The following is a 15,189-nucleotide window of genomic DNA, read 5'->3' as shown; positions in this document are numbered from 1 at the left end:
CCCCTGCGGCATGGGCTTTGAAATCACACAACCTGGATTCTAATCTCATTTTTCTAGCTGTGTGTCCTGAGGAAAGTTGCTTAACTTTTCTGAGCCTCAATTGTCTCATCTGTAAAGCAGAGACAATAACATCTACCCATGGGATTTGCTGACAGGTTAAATAACATGATGTGCACAAAGCACATAGCTTAGTGTTTGGCCCATATGAATTTTTTTTTTTTTTTTTATGAAGGTATGGTTTACACATAGTGAAATGCTCAGATCTTCAGCATTCAACTTTGATGATTGCATAGCAAGATACAGAACATTTCAATCACTGCAGAAAGTTTTCTCATGCCCCTTCCTAGGCAACCCTTCTCCCGGGGTGGTGGGGGGTGGGGGGGAAGAGATTTGATTTCTATCACCACAGGTTAGTTTCATCTGTTTTACAATTCCATACAAATAGAACTAGGCAGTATATATTGTATTTGTGTGTTTGTGGGGATTTTTAGCTTCCTCAGCACGACAGTTTTGAGGGTCATTCCTATTACTGTGTGAGTGAGTAGGATGCTTCCTTTATGGTGTGTAGTTATTTCATCACATAAATGCTGTACAGCTTTTCCATTATGAGCTTCCCTGGTGGCTCAGAGGTTAAAGCATCTGCCTGCAATGCAGGAGACCTGGGTTCGATCCCTGGATCGGGAAGATCCCCTGGAGAAGGAAATGGCAACCCACTCCAGAATTCTTGCCTGGAGAATCCCATGGACAGAGGAGCCTGGTGGGCTACAGTCCACGGGGTCACAAAGAGTCAGAAACGACTGAGCGACTTCACTTTCACTTTTTCCATTGTACTGGTGATGAGCCTCTGGGCTATTCCACTTTTTTGCCTATTATGAGGAAAGCTGCTATAAATCTTCTCATTAGAATTTAGTAGAAGACTTTCATGGACAGATATTTTCATTTCTCTTGGGTAGATACCTGGGAGTGGATGTTGGATCATAGGGTAGATGTATGTTGCACCTTTGAAAGAAACTCCCAAATGATCTTCTAAAGGGGTTGTATCATTTCACATTTCCATCAGTGATGTATGAGCATTCTAGTCACTTCAAACCCTCGCCAACATTTGGTGTGGTCAGTCTTATGGATTTTGGTCATTCTGGTATCACATCATGTTTTTAATTTGCATTTCTCCATGACTAGTGAATTCCTGTCATGTGCTCATTTAGAAGATTTTCCAAGGTAGTTCCTCTCCCCTTTGCTGCTGTGTAGCTTTCACGCTGTATGATTAGAAGGACTGATGAACAAATAAGGAAGGGGAAAACTGATGACCAAATCTACTGAAAATGTAAAGAGCTCTACCAATACAAAACCAAACATAAGCTCAGCCCTGGAATCCCTCCACTGACTTGGGTTTCCCAGGACTAGGGAGCTAAGGACTTGCTTTTCTTGAATGAACTGGGGGACAAGATCATGGCTGACTTGATGTCAGAATTTTTTTTTTTTTTTTTGGCTGCACCGTGTACCATGCGTGATTTTTAGTTTCTCAACCAGGGATTAAATCCCTGCCCCCTACAGTGGAAGTGCAGAGTCTTTTTTTTTTTTTTTTTTTTTATTGTAGTATTATTTTGAGGTTTCCCAGGTAGCTTGTGGTTAAGAATCTGCCTGCAATGCAGATGCAATCCCTGAGTCATGAAGATCCCCTGGAGAAGGAAATGGCAACCCACTCCAGTATTCTCATTTAGGAAATCCCAGGGACAGAGGAGCTTGGCGGGCTAGAGTCCATGGGGTCGCAAAGAGTCGGAGACAACTTAGCCGCTTTTTTAAGGAAGCTCATTCTATTTCACATTGTGACTGTACCAATTTATATCCCCATCAATAGTGCACAAGGGTTCACTTTTCTCCACATCCTAGCCAACCCTATTTATCTATTTTTGATAATAGGCAAACTAAAAGACGTAGAGATATCTCACAGTGATTTTAATTTGCATTTCCCTAATGATTAGCCATGTTGAGCATCCTTTCATGTACCTGTTGGCCATTTGTATACATATTTTATGTGTGTGTGTGTGTGGAAAAATGTCTATTCAGGTCTGCTTATTTTCTAATTGGATTATTTGTGTTTTGTTATTGAGTTGTAGGCTTTCCTTACTTTTTTTGGATATTGATTCATTATCAGACAGAGAACATGAAAATCTTTTTAGACAGTTTCGCAGTTGCCTCATTTTGTTGTTGCTTCTGTAGTGCATCAAAGATTTAGACTTCTTTTGTAGTGCAACAGATTTTTGATACTTTTTTTTCTTTTTGTTGCTTGTTGGTACTGTCAATGATTTTTTTGGGTAGGAAGCAGGGTGTCAACCACTGGACCACCAGGGAAGTTCCCAGAATGTTTTAATGATAAACTTGTCCCTGATTGAATAATCATGTTCACTGCTGCCTTTGATAAACTGCCTACTCTGCTCCAGTAGTAGCACGGTACATGTATTTACACACGGTATGTGTATTTTTACAATAACTCTGCAAGGTTGTTATATGATCTCTATTCGGCGGTCTCTAAACACCAGGTATGAATTTCATTTATTTACTTTTGGCTGCACTAGGTCTTCCTTGCCACACACGGGCTTTCTCTAGTTGCGGTGATCAGGGGCTAGTCTTCACTGCGGTGCACGGGCTTCTCATTGCTGTGGCTTCTCTTATGGAGCACAGGTTCTAGGTGCACGGGCTTCAGTGGTTGCAGCTCATGGGCCCTAGAATGCAGGCTCAGTGGTCGTGGCTCACGGGCTTTAGTTGCTCCATGGCATGTGGAATCTTCCTGGACCGGGAATCAAACCCATGTCTCCTGCATCTGCAGGCAGATTCTTATCCACAGAACCAGGTAAGTTATGAATTTCTTGCCTAACACCACACAGCTACATCTCCACGGGGTCTAGATTCAAACTGCAACACTGCAACTGTGCCTCCAAAATCTCAGTCAAGTTGCTTTTTATTCAGCTATGAAAAGGAACGAAGTGCCGACACATGCGGCAACATCGGCGAACCTCAGAAACATTGGGCTAAGCGAAAGACGGCAGACATAAATGGTCACCCAGTGTGTGAGTCCATTTATGCCAAGTATCCAGAAAGGGTAGATCTACCTTTAGATGGATAGCGAGTAGGTGGTTGCCTGAGGTTGTGGGGAGAGGAGAACTGGAGAAATTGTTTAATGGCTGTGGGCTTTTCTCTTGGGGTGACAAAAATGGTTTGCAACTAGATGGAGATGGTGGTTACACAACACAGTAAATGTAATAAATGTCACTGAACTGAATACTTAAGAATTTTTTTTTTTAATTTGTTTGCACTGGGTCTTAGCTGCGGCATGTGGGATCTTTGATCGTCATTGTGGCATGCGAAATCTTTAGTTGCAGCACGTGGGATCTGGTTCCCTGACCAGGGATTGAACCCGAGCCTTCTGCATGGGGAGTGCAGTCTTAGCCACTGGACCACGAGGGAAGTCCCTAAAATGGTTAATTTTATGTTACATGACTTTTACCTCAATAAAATTTTTTTAAAAACCAAACACTTCACCCTGCCGTCTTTTCCTCATTAATGAGCATAATCTTACCACGAATGATTAAGTCCTTGAGGTAGTAAAGATCCCCAGCACCTGGTCCCAATCTTTTCTCTCCCAGAGAATCCCTGCTTGCTTGAGAATTTCAGGGAGGAAATGGCAGCATGACCCAGAGAATGGGCCCTAGAGTCAGCCTGCCTGAGTTCAAGTGCAGGCATCTCCATGTTCTCATCTGTAAAATGGGGCTGCTAATGCTACCGGGCTCATGGGGTTGTTTGAGGATGGACCAGTATCGGGCATGTAGTGTCCCGGCACAGAGAGTGTTTAGAGGCGCTGTTTACTCACCAGGCTGTACTGTCAGGGCAGACCACCTGCTTCTACTGTCTGGACCGGTACCGTTATCGGGTGTGCAGTGTCCGGGCACAGGGAGTGTTTAGAGGCGCTGTCTACTCACCAGGCTGTACTGTCAGGGCAGACCACCTGCTTCTACTGCCACCCGTGCTGCAAATGTTTAATGAGCGCCTGCTACATGCCAGGCACTCTTGTAGGCCTTGGGGATTCATCTCTAAGCAAGAACAATAGAATTCCTTTCTTCTTGGAGTTCACACTCCAGTTGGGGTATAAGACGATAAACAGACAACGTAAATAAAATACACAGTATGTTGCGTGCGTGCCTGCTCAGTTGTTCAGTCATTTGCGACCCCATGGGCTGCAGCCTGCCGGGCTCCTCTGTCCATGGAATTCTCCAGGCAAGAACACTAGGGTGGGTTGTCATTTCCTTCTCCAGGGGCTCTTCCCGATCCATACTAAAGAGGAAAAGATAAATAAAGGGTGTGGATAGGGAGTTTGGGGGAAACGTTAGAATTTTTTAATTGGGTGGCCAGAGGTTTCCCTGAGTAACGTTGAGGGCAGGGAGGCATTTTCATCTCTTCTCCCTGCTATAGCGAGTTAACATGAACTTAGTGGCTCAAAAGAACACAAACGTAGTATTTTACATTCTTCAGATAGTTCAAAATGGGTCTCATGGGGCTGAAACCAAGGTGTTGGGGGAGCTGTGTTCCTTCCAGAGGCTCCGGGGAGAATTCGTACCTTGCCTTTGTGAGCTTCTACAAGCTGCCCACATTCCTTGGCTCACAGGCCTGCATCATTCCAGCATCCACCCCTGTCATCACGTCTTCCTCTCTTTGACATTTCCTACCTCCCTCTTTTCCTTATAAAGACCCTTGTTGGGGCTTCACTGGTGGCTCAGTCAGTGGTAGAGAATCTGCCTGTCAGTGCAGGAGACACAGCTCGATCCCTGATGCAGGAAGATCCCACATGCCGTGGGGCAACTAAGCCCATGTGCCACAACTACTGAGCCTGTGCTCTAGAGCCCAAGAGCCACAACTGCTGAAGCCCACGCACCCAGAGCCTGTGCTCCACAGAAGCCACTTTAGTGAGAGGCCTGAGAACTACAGTGAAGTGCAGACCCCACTTGCTGCAGCTAGAGAAAAGCCTGAGCAGCAGTGAAGACCCAGCATAGCCAAAAATAATAAAATTTTATATATATGTATATGTATACATGTATACATATATACACACATATATGTATGTATGTACTTATATATATAAAGACCCTTGTGATTATATTGGGCCCACCTGGATAATCCAAAATACTCTCCCCATTTCAAAATGCTTAATCACATCTGCAAAGTCCCTTTTGCCATGTAAGGTGACATAGTCACAGGTCCTAGGGATTAGGATGGGGACATCTTCAAGGAAGCCGTTCTGTCCACCACATGAGGCATAGTATCTAGAGGACAGCAAGTGCAAAGGCCCTGAGGCAGGGCTTGCCAGGCATGTCTGAGGAAGATGGAGACTAGTGAAGATGGAGGGGAGTGGGCAAGAGAAGAGTGGTCTCTCTTGAGGTCAGAGGGGGGAAGAAGCTTCAATGGCTCTTGCAGATCCTTCTGGGTCCCAGTGAGGACTGTGACCTTTACCCAAATAAGCTGGGAGCAGGTGAGGGACATGACCTTATGAGTTTTAATGGGATGCTTCTGGATGCTGTGTCGAGAACAGACTCTCCATTGGAGAGTCTGTGGGATATTGCAGGTGGCTGCAATATCCATGAGATGATGCCAGCTGGACCATGGCAATAGAGGGAAGCAGTGAGATGGGTCTAAATCTGGATTTTGAAGGTCAAGTTGCAAGGAACCACTTAGGAATCAAAAGTGAGGTGTCACGGAAAGACGGGAGTCAAGGATCAACAACTGAAAGGATCGAGATGCTCTCCAAGATGGGAAGACCACAAAGTCAGGCCTGGGGCTGCTGGTGTCAGGACTTTGAGATGCCCGTTGGGTATCCAGAAGGAGATACTGAGTAGAAAGTCGATTTATGAGTCTGGAGTTTGGGCAAGGCATCTGGAGGGATGTTGGTGAGATATCGGCATGTTGGTATTTAAAGCCATGAGCCTGGATGAGATCTCCCAGGAAGTACAGGCAGAGCGATCAAGGACTGATCAAGGACTGGGTCCCTTTGCTGAGGAGGAACCAGTGACTTAGGAAGAAAACCAGGCCAGGGCAGGGTCGTGGAAGCCTCGAGAGTGCCAAATCCTGCCAACACTATCCAAAGTGAGTGCAGAGCAAGGATGGTGGAGCAGAGAACTGTTCTCTGGCAAACAGCCTCTACGGGAGACAGTTTATGGGAGCTGGACCTACCGAGGCAGCCCTGCGATTCCAGAGCTGTCTCCCCTCCAGGCAGCTGAACAGATCTGCTCGAGAGGTCTGACCCCTGCTCTCCCAGCATCATTTCCCTCTGGTCTTAGCCCCAGTTGGGCTTTTAAGACTCAGCTCAGTTACTCCCCTCTGCCACGTGGCTGTGCTGCCCCCCAAGGCTGAGCTGGGGGCCCCTACCCAGCTCCCACAGCTCCCCACTGGGCAGCTCTCTACACCAAGCCTGTGTACACGTCTCAGTCTCCCACTGGGCTTCTCGGAAGCTTCCTGTTTGGGCATCCCCCGGCCTAGCGTGGCGTGAGGTGTCAGACCCTCAGTAAACATCTGAGAACACACTCAGCAGAAGCCCCTTCCCCTGGGATGTGGCTGTGTCCAGTGCATTGTCGCATAGACGCTTCCGTCCCCTGAAACTTGGGGTGCTGGGATCCTTCCGGGCCCTCGCAGCAGACTGGCCATCACAGCACCCACCTGCTGACACTCACTGAAGAGCTGTTAAATATCAGGAAAGGGGTCAAGGACTGGGTCCAAGTTGAAGTCCTGGCACTCACGAGTCATCAGGACTTCAGTCTCCCATCTTTGAAAGGGAGAGGACGCACGCTCATCCCTTAAGCTCCTCCTCCTCAGCTGTGACCTCTGGGAGTGTGTCTGGCAAACTAAACCAGCCGGGCATTCGGAGGTACCACAGTCAAGGCTTCTCCCTGGCGGCTGATTCGGGCATGTGACTAGAACTGTATGACCCACCCCAGGCCACGTGGGGCCTCCGAGTGGGTTCTCCTCAAGCCACTCTGAGGATAAGTGGCGTCCTCGCAGGCAGCCGGATCCGGGGACGGAGTGGGACCTGGCCCCCGGAAACTCCAACACACACGTGGATGTTCACAGCGCTCCCAGTGACAGTGACCAAGGGCCACACGAAGCGGTTGGCCGGGCCCGTCCTGAAACCCATCCCAGGCCTGCCCTGACCAGACCCCGCTCAGGCCGCCTTCTTCTCCAGGGGTGTGCCCTGCCTCACCCTCCAGGGCAGGGACCAGGCTCCGCCTCAGCACAGACAACACACAAGAGGCTCAGCGTGCGGGGCCATTCGTTGACCTTTACTTCCCCAAATGGCTGTGGTCAGGGGTTGAAGGAAATGGAGGGAGAGGAGGGGATACAGACAGAAGCAAAAAGCTACACCCTCAATGTGCTGGGATGGGCTGGACAGAGGTTCGTCTGCGACTGACAAGTCCCTGCCCCTACCCCCTATTTGAGATGCTCAGGAAGTCGGGACTCAAGAATACACACTCATTCAAGCCAAATCCCTTCCATGGGCTGGAGGAGGACCAGGCCTCTTTAAGGCCTGGTTGCTGCACCAGTGGGACCACTGTGCTAATGGCCTTGGCGCCTTGACTTAAACAAACAGGGGAGGCCTGGCCTGGCTCCCTCTGCACAAGCAGAGACGAAGGTGACTGATTAGCAGGAGATCTGATCTGCGGGGTATGGATAACGGCAGAGGGTGGTGCTTGCGGCAGTAGATAATGACTCTAAAGCGTAGTGTAAACCTACAAGGGGGTGACTAAAAGTAGGACATGGGGATTAAGTCAGAAAACGGAACTCTGTGAGGTGACCCAACTTTTCAAGAAGCTTCCAGGATAGTCTCTGTTCACAGGGTATTTCAGCCCCCTTGGCCCGAACCCCTCAGGAAGGCAGAAGGAAGAAGTGGTGGTCTGCACTCCGGGGCCTGGGCACTGTCAGGATTGTCCAGATCTCTGTGGTCACAGAGCATCCCAGCCACCTGAGACCGTGTGCCACAGGAGGGCTGCCCTCAGGGCCCTCATGCCAGGCTGCGAAGGCTGCCTCTTCTACCGCTTCTTCTTGGCCTCCTTCTTGGGTCTCTTGTTTGCAGAAGGAGCAGTGGCCTTGGGTTTCCTCGTCACCTCTGCACTTCGGGGCTCGGATGGTTCTGCCTCCTGTGTGATGACAGAGAGGAGAGTCCCGCTTAGACAAATCAAGCCTGACACCAGCGAAATGAGATCACATCTGAAATGACTCTGCAAACGGAAGCAGAGAAACCAGGGATCAAACCATCACCACGGGGACCTGGGAGCCGTGTGTTCCTGGACTGTCCCCAGGGAGCAGGTGAAGGATAAGGGAGGAGGCCTGAGGGGAGGGGCGGCCTTTGGAGTCTCACAGGCCTGGGGGGCACCGAGGCTCCCCCAGTTCCAGCCAGGTGACCTTGTGGGCAACTCCCTTTCCCTTTCTGCATCTCGGCTCACCCACCTATAGGATGTAAACAGTGATGCGCACCTTGCAGGGCTGATGTGAGGCCAAAATGCTTGGGGAAAACCCGGGAAACGCACCCAGGGGCCGGTGGGACGCAGTGAGCAGGGCCTGGGCAGAGTACGGCTGGGGAGGCGGCGGTGGGCAGACTTTCTGCCACTTGCTCTTCTTCTGGCCCTGCCATCCTCTACTCCCATTCAAGCCACAGAGGCGGGGAAGGGAAGGGTGGAGAGCGCAGCCGCTACACAGGGTTCTGTGGCGCCTGGCAGGGGTGCCCTGTGGGAAAGGGCAGAGGGCAGCCTCGGGGCACAACTCCAGACTCTCCCTATGTCCAGGGCAGCTCTGGTTTTTATCTGTCATGTACACTGTGATTTGTTCCCTGTACGATCTGGTTTAAACAAAGGTTCTGCTGCTGAAAAAAGGTTTAAAACCACAAAGCCAGCCCTGGCCTTCAAGGGGCTGATAAAGAAAGTGGACTGTGGGGAGAGGAACTGGCCTGCCCCAGCCTCACAGGCTCATGTCAGAGGAGACTCTGGAGTGGGCTCTGTCCTGTTGGGAGTCTCCTCCTCCCTGGTGATAAACTCAGCCAGGAAGGATGCTAGAGTTCCCATATAGCACAGAGAACACGAGCCACGGTCCGCAGGCCTGGTCAGGCCCACAGGCAGACCTCACTTGGCCTGCAGTGTTTATTTTTAGGAATTCGAGCCAGTTGGGAGATTTCCCATTCAACGTGGAGTCCTTGCTTTTCTTGAAAACTTTAAACATCCGGTGACACTGGCCTCATGGAAGAAACGGGCTGCTCAGTGGCTGTCCTTTATTCAGTGGCCCCGCCCCCTGCCCTGGCTCCCGCCACTCCACCGGCCCCAGCACTGTAGCAAAGAAACATTTTCAGTACTTGTGTTCTTTTGTTTAAGAATGGGAGAACAAAAGCAGACTCAGAAGACAAGGAGGGAGCACGGTGTTTCTAGAAAAGCATTTCTTCGTGTCTCACTGGCCAGCTCCCAGCTCGCTTCACTCTCAGTCCTTCTCTGCTCACTGTCGGCTTCTGGCCCCAGCCTCGAGCTTCCCTCAGACAGAAGAGGCTGGACTGTGGCTGCAGACGGGCGGTCCCCACCTAAGGCCCAGTCCAAAGGTGCACCGGCTGCCTCTTATCAGCCTTCACTAGCTCTCCACCCTGCTCGCCTGCCAGCAAGGAAACCAGGCGTAAAGGCCCAGCCCAGTTCCAAGCACCCATGGGTGATCCTCCCTAGATAACGAGGGGGCCGGCCCCTGGCTGGCCAGATCTCTGATTGAGCTCAACCAGTCCCCTTGCAGTGATGCTGTTTATGAAAGAGAAGGAGGGAGGGTGGAAGGGAAGAAGGAAGGAAGAAGAAAAAAGGGAAAAAAAGCTACCCTATTAAAAAAACAAAGAGAACAAAACCTCAGAGGAGACACTGTGTCAAGTGCACAGGCTGACAGCTGCAGAGCCAGCAGGAGGGCGATGGTTTAAGGCCAACCTCACAAGCACAACGCCTCTGGAGACTGGGAACTGGAAACAGTCCCCAGTCCAGTACCTGTGTGGCCAGTGGAAACCAGTCAGTCCCTGCGTGCCCCGAGCAAACAAGATCTGATTAAACAAAAGGATTTCTACACAAGGGACTTGCCAGGCCTGCCAGGATCTCCAGGGATGGAGCCCCATTCTCAGTTCAAACCTGGGGTCTCCTCTGATTTTAGTGGGGCCGGTTCAGAACCCAGAGACGAGGACACCCAGCTGCCATCCCTTCTTTACTCCACAGACCTCTCTGGCACCTCATCCTGTCTGTCACCGCCCAGATCTCTCTCCTGGCCCAGCGTGGAACGGGCACCTCCCAGGCACCTCAATCTCAAGTGCCGCAGACAGAGCATGGCCCCTCTGCAGCCAGCCTGGCCTTCCTCCTCCACCCCACCCCCTCCAGTAGGCAGAACAACCCGAGTCCCAGCGACTCCTCCGTCCCTTTGCTCCCCTCTGTCCAACAGTCACCAAATCCTGCTGACTTGACCTCCTTCACCTTGACTTGGCCACTGTCTTGAGCATCAAAGGCCCTAATTCTTTATGCCATGACTCGTGTACCTGCCAAAAGAATTTTTCTAAAATGCAGATCCTTTCCACGTTAAACATTCCAGTGGCTTCCATCACCCACAGTCTTTTATGTCCTGGGATGGCAGCTAAGGAGGCCACCTCTCCAGCCTCTCCTCCATCCCCCACACCAGGCCAGGCCCCAGTGCTTCCACTGCTCAGCTCTAAGCAAGAGGAGCACCCTTCTCTCCTTGGCCGCCCAGCAAAGCCCTCCCCACGGTCTGGCCCCCCAGGAACACACCGCTACTCCCTTCCAGCCTTCTTCCTTCACTCTTCTTCCAGCATGTGCATGCCCTCCGCCACCCTGATGCCCCAGGAACCTCAACAACGCACGTGCTCATGTTGGTCTCCCCTCCTAGCCTGTGAGCCCCTTAGACGGCTTCAACTGTTCCTGAAAGAATGAATGAAATCAAAGAACACACAAGATCTCCCATAACCATGGGAACTTCTCCCTTGCTTTATCATCATGAAAATACAGCACTTAAGACTAGATCTGGGGCTTCCCTGAGTGGCTCAGTCAGCAAGAATCTGCCTGCCAATGCAGGGGACGTGGGTTCGATCCCTCCTTCGGGAAGATCCCACATGCGGTGGAGGAATGAAGCCTGTGTACCCACAACTATTGAGGACCACATGCCCCAGAGCCTGTGCTCCGCAACAAAAGAAGCCCAAAACGAAGAGCAAGCCCTGCTTACCACAACCAAAGAAAGCTCGGGCACAGTAGTGAAGCCCACCATAGCCAAAAAATCAGATCAGATCAGTCGCTCAGTCGTGTCCGACTCTTTGCGACCCCATGAATTGCAGCATGCCAGGCCTCCCTGTCCATCACCAACTCCCAGAGTTCACTGAGACTCACGTCCATCAGGTCAGTGATGCCATCCAGCCATCTCATCCTCTGTCGTCCCCTTCTCCTCTTGCCCCCAATCCCTCCCAGCATCAGTCTTTTCCAATGAGTCGACTCTTTGCATGAGGTGGCCAACGTACTGGAGTTTCAGCTTTAGCATCATTCCTTCCAAAGAAATCCCAGGGCTGATCTCCTTCAGAATGGACTGGATGGATCTCCTTGCAGTCCAAGGGACTCTCAAGAGTCTTCTCCAACACCACAGTTCAAAAGCATCAATTCTTCAGCGCTCAGCCTTCTTCACAGTCCAACTCTCACATCCATACATGACCACAGGAAAAACCATAGCCTTGACTAGACGAATCTTTTTTGGCAAAGTAATGTCTCTGCTTTTGAATATGCTATCTAGGTTGGTCATAATTTTCCTTCCAAGGAGTAAGCATCTTAATTTCATGGCTGCAGTCACCATCTGCAGTGATTTTGGAGCCCAGAAAAAAGCCTGACACTGTTTCCACTGTTTCCCCATCTATCTCCCATGACGTGATGGGACCGGATGCCATGATCTTTGTTTTCTGAATGTTGAGCTTTAAGCCCACTTTTTCACTCTCCACTTTCACTTTCATCAAGAGGCTTTTTAGTTCCTCTTCACTTTCTGCCATAAGGGTGGTGTCATCTGCATATCTGAGGTTATTGATATTTCTCCCGGCAATCTTGATTCCAGCTTGTGTTTCTTCCAGTCCAGCGTTTCTCATGATGTACTCTGCATATAAGTTAAATAAACAGGGTGACAATATACAGCCTTGACGTACTCCTTTTCCTATTTGGAACCAGTCTGCTGTTCCATGTCCAGCTCTAACTGTTGCTTCCTGACCTGCATACAAATTTCTCAAGAGGCAGATCAGGTGGTCTGGTATTCCCATCTCTTTCAGAATTATCCACAGTTTCTTGTGATCCACAGAGTCAAAGGCTTTGGCATAGTCAATAAAGCAGAAATAGATGGTTTTCTGGAACTCTCTTGCTTTTTCCATGATCCAGCGGATGTTGGCAATTTGATCTTTGGTTCCTCTGCCTTTTCTAAAACCAGCTTGAACATCAGGAAGTTCACGGTTCACATATTGCTGAAGCCTGGCTTGGAGAATTTTGAGCATTACTTTACTAGCGTGTGAGATGAGTGCAATTGTGCGGTAGTTTGAGCATTCTTTGGCATTGCCTTTCTTTGGGATTGGAATGAAAACTGACCTTTTCCAGTCCTGTGGCCACTGCTGAGTTTTCCAAATTTGCTGGCATATTGAGTGTAGCACTTTCACAGCATCATCTTTCAGGATTTGGAATAGCTCAACTGGAATTCTATCACCTCCACTAGCTTTGTTCGTAGTGATGATTTCTAAGGCCCACTTGACTTCACATTCCAGGATGTCTGGCTCTAGGTCAGTGATCACACCATCGTGATTATCTGGGTTGTGAAGCTCTTTTTTGTACAGTTCTTCTGTGTATTCTTGCCATCTCTTCTTAGTATCTTCTGCTTCTGTTAGGTCCATACCATTTCTGTCCTTTATCGAGCCCATCTTTGCATGAAATGTTCCTTTGGTATCTCTGATTTTCTTGAAGAGATCTCTAGTCTTTCCCATTCTGTTGTTTTCCTCTATTTCTTTGCATTGATCGCTGAAGAAGGCTTTCTTATCTCTTCTTGCTATTCTTTGGAACTCTGCATTCAGATGTTTATATCTTTCCTTTTCTCCTTTGCTTTTCGCTTCTCTTCTTTTCACAGCTATTTGTAAGGCCTCCCCAGACAGCCATTTTGCTTTTTTGCATTTCTTTTCCATGGGAATGGTCTTGATCCCTGTCTCCTGTACAATGTCACGAACCTCCTTCCATAGTTCATCAGGCACTCTATCTATCAAATCTAGGCCCTTAAATCTATTTCTCACTTCCACTGTATAATCATAAGGGATTTGATTTAGGTCATACCTGAATGGTCTAGTGGTTTTCCCTACTTTCTTCAATTTAAGTCTGAATTTGGCAATAAGGAGTTCATGGTCTGAGCCACAGTCAGCTCCTGGTCTTGTTTTTGCTGACTGTATAGAGCTTCTCCATCTTTGGCTGCAAAGAATATAATCAATCTGATTTTGGTGTTGACCATCTGGTGATGTCCATGTATGGAATTTTCTCTTGTGTTGTTGGAAGAGGGTGTTTGTTATGACCAGTGCATTTTCTTGGCAAAACTCTATTAGTCTTTGCCCTGCTTCATTCCGTATTCCAAGGCCAAATTTGCCTGCTACTCCAGGTGTTTCTTGACTTCCTACTTTTGCATTCCAGTCCCCTATAATGAAAAGGACATCTTTTTTGGGTGTTAGTTCTAAAAGGTCTTGTAGGTCTACATAGAATCATTCAACTTCAGCTTCTTCAGTGTTACTGGTTGGGGCATAGACTTGGATTACTGTGATACTGAATGGTTTGCCTTGGAAACAAACAGAGATCATTCTGTCGTTTTTGAGATTGCATCCAAGTACTGCATTTCGGACTCTTCTGTTGACCATGATGGCTACTCCATTTCTTCTGAGGGATTCCTGCCCGCAGTAGTAGATATAATGGTTATTTGAGTTAAATTCACTCATTCCAGTCCATTTCAGTTCGCTGATTCCTAGAATGTCGACATTCACTCTTGCCATCTCTTGTTTGACCACTTTCAATTTGCCTTGATTCATGGACCAAAAAATAGTGTAAATAAATTAATTTAAAAAGACTAGGCCTCACTTTTTGCATAGGGACAGAGGACACAGCAGATTTTAAACTCAATATATGCACCCTAAGTCAACATCTAGACATAGCCATCAATAAGAACAGTAATAGTAAGAGCCACAATAGCTGCTAATATTTACAACATGCCAGGCTCCATGTTCTGTGGTCTGGACATGTCTTATTTTTCCCTCACAAAATGCTGTACCATGCCCCATTTTAAAGAAGAGACATTCAGAGAGGTTATGTGACCTGCCTCCGCTGGTAAGCAGCAAGGCCAGGATGAACCTAAGCTGTATGGTATATTGCCTCTTTCAGGTTTCCTAGTGGCCTCGGGCTGATGGAGATCAAGAATCGGAGTGAACTGTGAATCTACTTTCTGTTTAGCCGAATCTGGAAGCACGGGGGATGGTGGACTGACAAAAACAGCTTGTTCAGGACCCTGCCGATGGGTGGCTCAGGACCCCCGCTTGCGGCAGGAGTCAGGAGAGCGGTTTTGCGCTCCTCGAGTCAGGCTTTGCTCCTACAGTTGAGAGCAGCTCTCCACGGGCACGTGGACAGAGTCCTTGAGGCATCCGAGCGCCCTGTCTGTCTCCTCTTCACCCCAGGCCTCCTCCTCTCTTCTCCAGCTCAGGTTCTAGCACTGTCATGCACTCAGTTCCCCAAGCTACAAACCACTGAGCCATTTCTGAGTTCTCGCCATTCCCTGCGCGCCCCCACATCCAATCTGTCACCATAGCCAGTCCATTTGGCTTTCCACAGAGCTCTCGGGTCTGCCCGGTCCCTTCTAGACACACTACTGAGCCGGCTCAAACGAACCCTGCACCACCCACCCCAACGCCCCGGTCTCCTGCCTGCCCACCTCAAGGTTTTCCTCACCATCCGCGACACTGCTTTCAGTCTATTCTCCTAAAACAACCATCCTGACCAGCCTGTTTTCTGTTTTAAACATGTTGCTGGTTCCCTCTTCATATAAGGCAGATTCCAAGAACCCCTGAGTGGCCTCCAGAGCTATTCCAACTGCAGCTTTGGC

General features: G+C 49.1%; 1 protein-coding gene across 4 annotated transcripts in view; it reads right to left on the bottom strand.

Moving 5' to 3' along the window:
* Window positions 1-7,301: 7,301 nt before the first annotated feature.
* MANBAL (mannosidase beta like) overlaps window positions 7,302-15,189 on the bottom strand; it is a 28,333-nt gene continuing 20,445 nt past the window's right edge. For all 4 annotated transcript variants that reach the window (XM_055544995.1, XM_055544998.1, XM_055544996.1 and 1 more), the window contains exon 3: window positions 7,302-8,177. In XM_055544995.1, coding sequence (XP_055400970.1) covers window positions 8,070-8,177 — 108 coding nt within the window. In that variant the 3' untranslated portion in view covers window positions 7,302-8,069. The remainder of the gene's footprint in view (window positions 8,178-15,189) is intronic.

This window comes from Bubalus kerabau, chromosome 13 (assembly GCF_029407905.1).
Source record: "Bubalus kerabau isolate K-KA32 ecotype Philippines breed swamp buffalo chromosome 13, PCC_UOA_SB_1v2, whole genome shotgun sequence".
NCBI lineage: Eukaryota > Metazoa > Chordata > Mammalia > Artiodactyla > Bovidae > Bubalus > Bubalus kerabau.
Note: the sequence above shows the minus strand (reverse complement) of the source record. Positions and strands in the feature narration are given on the sequence as shown.